Source organism: Rhagoletis pomonella, unplaced genomic scaffold (genome assembly GCF_013731165.1).
Source record: "Rhagoletis pomonella isolate Grant_MI unplaced genomic scaffold, Rhpom_1.0 Rhpom_scaffold_00005, whole genome shotgun sequence".
In the NCBI taxonomy this organism is placed as follows: Eukaryota; Metazoa; Arthropoda; class Insecta; order Diptera; family Tephritidae; genus Rhagoletis; species Rhagoletis pomonella.
In genome coordinates this window covers 36,589,484-36,595,740 of record NW_023458559.1, presented here as the reverse complement: position 1 = coordinate 36,595,740, position 6,257 = coordinate 36,589,484, and the positions used below count along the sequence as shown (strand labels likewise).

The 6,257-nt window shown below is 35.4% G+C and overlaps 1 protein-coding gene across 1 annotated transcript; it reads left to right on the top strand.

Moving 5' to 3' along the window:
• Window positions 1-2,205: 2,205 nt before the first annotated feature.
• LOC118739876 lies at window positions 2,206-3,149 on the top strand. Its single transcript, XM_036471372.1, has one exon. It carries the CDS (start codon window positions 2,377-2,379, stop codon window positions 2,743-2,745), a length of 369 nt encoding a protein of 122 aa, XP_036327265.1. The 5' UTR covers window positions 2,206-2,376; the 3' UTR covers window positions 2,746-3,149.
• The last annotated feature ends 3,108 nt before the right edge of the window (window positions 3,150-6,257 follow it).

The following is a 6,257-nucleotide window of genomic DNA, read 5'->3' as shown; positions in this document are numbered from 1 at the left end:
TCAGTCTTTCACACAATACACTCAACAAGACCTTGTAACCTATGCTTAGAAGGCTGATCCCGCGGTAGTTGGCGCCAATGGCGAGGCAGCTCCTTGCCGCCATACTTGAATAGCTCACTCATTTTGGTTTTGTATTGCATCTTAAGTTTGAAGTTTAAAATAGATCTGAACTCATAGTTTCCAGAACAAAAGTTATATACGCGCTTTATGAGAGGTCAATTGCCAATTCTTTTGTCGCACAATTACCTGGTCATCCAACCCAAACCACACTTATGGTATACTTGGATGCCATCTCGTTTAGAATATGTCTACATTAAATAGCTATTTTATAGGAAGTCAAGCAGCATTCTGAAGATTTAAAATTGGTTTGTTTGAACGAGTAAATAGAAATCGCTTTTTTCATACCGGTTACCAATTTCGAAAACCCGAATTCTTAGTGCCGGTTACCAATTTCAAAAAAAGCGGAGTGGTCCTGCCCCGTTTTTTAATATTTAAAGAATAAAGCGAATTTAAAAATTTATTAAACAGGTATTCTTCTTGCTTTGTTCATATTAAATATCGAATCATTAAAAATTGGTTATTCGCAAAGAACAGTTATCAATAGTGTAAGCGTCAAAAATTATTACTATTATTATTATTATTATTATTATTATTATTATTATTATTAGTAATAAAAAATGAACGTGATAACTCCACTTTTCTCAAAATTGGTACCCGTTACTAAAAACCCGGTTTTTTGAAATAGGTAACCGGTACAAATAACCACAAGTACACCTAAAAATAGAGCGACATTGACTGTACTATGTACATATTCCTGGAAAAAGCTTCTCATATAAAAACATTTTCCGCTCCGAGGCAGCCTAAAACTGTAGATCCCTCAACTTCCGTGACAACAGCAAAAAATCTGCCACAAATTGCAGGCACAAATACATATGTATTAACAAATAATATAGAGCCGGTAACCTAATTAGCGCCTCCTGGCTTAATATCATATCAGTTACCCCAACAAACTAGCATTTGAATCTTATTTTCATCATTTTCTCTAAACCAAACTTTTTCCTAAATTTCAAAGTAGTATTTAAATATAAACTCAGAGTACGGAACTTTGAATTATATTCTATATAAAAACCTTCGCCTCCAATGCGCTCTACCACCCTCAATTAAAAATTCATAGCAGTGCCACGCAGCGTCCACCGCGCTGATCGTCAGCCAGCATTTGCTACGTGCACAAGTATCAAAGATCAGCTATAAAAGCATGTACACAAAAAAAATCTAAATCATAAAAATAAGAAAGTGCAACATATGTTTAACGAGGGTATAACACTTGTCCTGCCCACAATTTTTAGTTTTCAATTGCTGCAAACTGCAACCCTTACTCCCAACACCACGATCAATTCAGAGATTACTGCACATACGCTTTGTTGATCGAGCATAAAAAATGCATTCCCGATTTACTTGAAAATGCGCACCACAAATTGTAACGGTCAAAATGAGCAGAACGTACAATAGCAGCATCGCTCAATATCTGCACACACAGATCATCGGCAGCGCAGCAGTGATCAGCATTTCAATTTTCATAAATGCGTGCCTTGAATGAAAATTACCGAAACGCAACTCAAATTACCTTAAAATGAAATACGAATCTGGAAAAGAGAAAAAAAAAATCAACAAAAGATTTATGAAAATTCCAAACTCGAAAAATTTATTTTACTTTCCCACGATCAGCATAGCAAATAGTTGATATGCATAGAAAAGAAAGGATATGCTCTATGCGTTTTCAGCATTACCATTTAATCTGAATTATTTGTTCTTTTGCCTAGCAGGTAGAAAGGAAAACACACAAAAACACCAGCGGAGTGTGTGTAGGCATGCAGGAAAAATCCCTTTGCACACGTGCAAGGGATCGCTCGTTTCCAAAAAAAAAAAAACAAACAAAAATATTTAAAAAAATCCACAAAGGCCTTAACTATAACAACGCAGCGGGGATAAATGCATTGGATCAGGGACAGTCTCAGCGTCGCGACACCTTAACAAATACACTAATTGTGTGCGTTAAGGTTGGGAGAATACGTCAGAGCAGGTCAGGCGCAGGTAATGGAAAGAGCACCAGCCAGGGAGAAAGAAAATCAAATTACACCTGCCCGGCTATGCGTGCGCTGATTGGTCAGGAGGGCATTTACAGTGCGCTGCTCACTGCTTATTCGAGCCACCTAGGGGTAGTTTAGCGCATGCGCAAACGTATAAAAAGTCGAGTTGGTGAGCGATAGGACATCATTCGTAGCGTTGCATTCAAGCAAGTAACTGCAAAGTAATTTTGGAAATACTGAAGCTAAAAATTCAAGTTAATTCGGAAAATTTAAAAAAAAAAAGTAAACAATGTCTTTGTCTTACGCTACGCTCGTGAATACTTGCGATGCCAACAAATTGGCTAAGCAAACCATCAACAGCAAGCCGCAGCAATATACACCAAGGAAGGCACTCAACAAGGCTTTCAAGTTGTTGCGCCGCGTTTTCAAGCCATCCACATCGGTTAAGGTAATCAACAAAGCAGAGCAGCAAATCACAGCGCAGAAGTCGTTGAAAGTAGCTGAGAAGCAGAAGCGCCGCGAAGCTGACGCCGCCGTTCTAAGCGAAGTAAATGCACTCTGCTCTTGCTCAGCAATCAGCGCTGAAGAGTATGAGAATTTCCTCAACGAGTTGGCTGAGTTGCAGGCTGCAGCAAGCAATGCGATCGCTGCTGAGTAATGGTGCCGGATTTTGCTGTTTATCGCTTTACTGATTATTCCCGAATGCTACGCGCATTCTACTGGCAAGCCGCTAGTGCCTTCAAGGACCTGGTTCGTCCTTAAACCGCACCGCTTACATTGTAACGAGAAACGCTTTATATTGTCGCAGCTTTAATAGTTTATATGTATATAGCTTAGCGTATGTACGCGTGTGATGCAGTCGAACTGCCAACCATCCCTTCGGCGATCCATTTTAGAGCCCTTAATCGATCTGTGCGTGTGCTTCTAGACTTTTGGAAACACTGCGTGGACTGGCCTACCAGAAGCATCGTCGATATATGAAAGCTTTAATTTTAAGAAATCAATTGTCTTCCATTTAGTTTTTAAGTAATAGAAATTGTGTAAATTTTTATTTTTAATATACTCGAAATATATTAAAACATATTTTTTGTACAAAAATGAATTTCTATTCTTCTTTATTGGATCCTTAAGCATTTAGCATATTCGGCCTTATCACGAATGCCATGTGAACAAATATTCCCAAAAATTATAAAGCAAAACAAAAACAACTTTTTCCAATTGGTTTTTGTTTCGCTTGTTAAACTATGGGAATGATTTATTCACACGGAGTTGGCGATAAGGATAATTATCCATTTTGAATATTGGTTGAATTGGTTTATTTTCAAAATTGAAGAGTAATTAGAGCTGCTCTTTGTTTTAAGCTGGCAGTTTTATATTGAGTTTTACGTGGTTTTAAATATTTTGTTACTTTCGCAAAAAATTTCTAAAAAATAAAACTCACTTGTATGACGTCCTCTAGTGGCCTCTAGACTAGAGGTTTTCAGATATTTCTGTCAATTATTTGATAGCGGGAAGTTATTGCAAAATTTGCTGAAATACAGTTTTGATCGCTTTATCCAAGCAAGGCACACTCCTACGCACCCTGAAGCATCTTGGCTGCTTCTTTCATTTATGTTAGCAAAAGTTGTGGTTGCTTATCTTTTTTTACTTACGAAACCACTCAGCCTAAAATGAGTGCATTTTACACTGTGTTCATCTTTAGTGATAGAACTTCTAGCATTTTAAAGTTGGTTTGCTAAGGTCAGTTCGCTCATTGCAAGTTCATAAGCCGGCACTACTTATTTTCTGCATATCGCTACCTTTTTAACAAAATGCCCTAACTAAGCTTGATGTGAACTTACAGGGCAACTCTGCCTAAGATAGTAAAAAGTCTTTCGTATGACAAATGAAAGACAGATAGAAAGATGGTTTGAGAGACTTTTGTTATTCTAGCACAAAAGTCTTAGAAAAACAAGTAAGAGCAGCGCTGTCTTCGGCTATGCCGAAGGCTTCATACCTTTCATGAACATCTGCAAATTTTACTTTGACAGATTACTGCTTTTGAATACATCTGCATACATCGATAGAGGAGTTACATACTTATATAAAAAATCGCATCTAAACAATCAGAGGTATGGAAGATATACTTTATATGACACCAATCTAAGTGATTTTCACCGCTATGTGATCGGTATGTAAACCGGTAACACAATTTATTGGGTTTAGTTTCGTACATAAAGGAGATATATGGCAAAAACTGGTATCTTAACAATCAGTGCTATAGGAGATAAAGCTTATAAAGCATAGATTTTGACGATTTTCTCAGTAGACTTTGTATTATTATTTATAAAATATCTTACGAAATTTATCGGTTTTAGCTGTTCAAATAAAGGAGTTTTACAGTAAAATCCCATATCTGAACAATCAGATGTATGGAAGATATATGTTGTAGTCATCCGATCCTTGTTATTTCCGCTGTAAGTATTCTGTTAATAATGAGTGAAAATGGTGCGAAATTTCATGTTCCTAGCTGCATAAATGGAGGAGTTATGATAAAAGACCTCATATCTGAACAATCAGTTGTATGGGGGCTGCAGGTTATAGTGACCCGATCTTTGTTATTTTCGCTGTAAGTCTTCTGTTGATAATGAGTGAAAACAGCGCGAAATTTCATGGTCCTAGCTACAGAAATGGATGAATTATAACGAAAAATCTCATATCTGAACAATCAGTTGTATGGGAGCTATAGGTTATAGTTACCCGATCTTTTTAATTTTCACTGTAAGTTTTCTGTTGATAATTATTGAAAACAGTGCGGAATTTCATGTTCCTAGCTATATAAATGGAGGAGTTATAACGCAAAATTTTATATCTGAACAATCAGTTGTATGGGAGCTATAGGTTATAGTGACCCGATCTTTGTAATTTTCACTGTAAGTATTCTGTTGATAATGGGTGCAAGTATTGCTATAGGTTATAGTTACCCGATCTTTTTAATTTTCACTGTAAGTTTTCTGTTGATAATTATTGAAAACAGTGCGGAATTTCATGTTCGTAGCTGCATAAATGGAGAAGTTATAATGAAAAATCTCATATCTGAACAATCAGTTGTATGGGAGCTATATGTTATAGTGGTCCGATTCTTCCGGTTCCGACAAATGATTAATACATTATAAAAATACACCCACCTACCAAATTTGATCCGGATATCTCGAAAACTGAGAGACTAGATTGCATACAAACAGACTGACAGACGGACAGACGGACAGACGGACATGGCTAAATCAACTCAGCTCGACGTTCTGATCATATAAGTATACATTTTAATGGGTCTATCTCTTCTTATTCTGGTACTTACAAACATCGGACCAAAGTTATAATACCATTTCATGCTCATGAAAGGTATAAAAAGCCTCGTGGTGAAAACCTCTTTTGCCAAAAAGCACTTGCGCCGCTCTAACAGCCGGAATAGCCAAGTGCTCAAAGCACTGGTTTGCCATTTGGGAGATACAGATTCCAGTCTTCGGCGAGCGTATTTTTTTTCTTTTTTTCTATTTATGTTCGTTTTCTTTTTTTTACCTTAAATTTATTTTCATTATTTAATTTCATTTACTTAAAAAGAAAAATACTTATACACATATTTTTTAAAATTTCATTTGATCTTTATTTAACATATTTTTTTAATTTTGGACCACGTCAACCGATGTCGACAATTCTTTTTCTATCGGAAATGTGGTGCCTCAGGGGTGGCCCCATACTAATTTGGTTTCGATCCGATCATTGGGTCATGAAGAAATTAACGGTTCTATTAAATTTTTATATGAGAATTGAAGTCGGTTTAGTTTTTTGCTTAAAAATTACTTGCTTCTTTTATTTTAACAGACATTTTTTCTTTTCTATTTTAAATTTCTTTCTATTTTCAGATTTTATAAATTTTAAAAGAAATATACTTTCATTAATTTTATAGAACTTTATGGAACTTACTTTACTTTTTTTTAACTATAATTTTTTAATTCACTCTTCTTGTTATGTTTTGATTTTTTATTAATGTAAAGTAATGTAATTCCTGGGAACTTATTTTCTTTTATATTTCATTTTCTTCTTTTATAATTACATTTTCATTTAGTTTTCTGATTTTATTGTTTTAAAAAGAAACATTTATTTTTAATTTCTTAAAATTTTTAAATCTTT

What these genes read in the sequence shown, in the direction of transcription:
- LOC118739876 (XM_036471372.1), top strand. Translation starts at nt 2,377, where the DNA reads ATGTCTTTGTCTTACGCTACGCTCGTGAATACTTGCGATGCCAACAAA.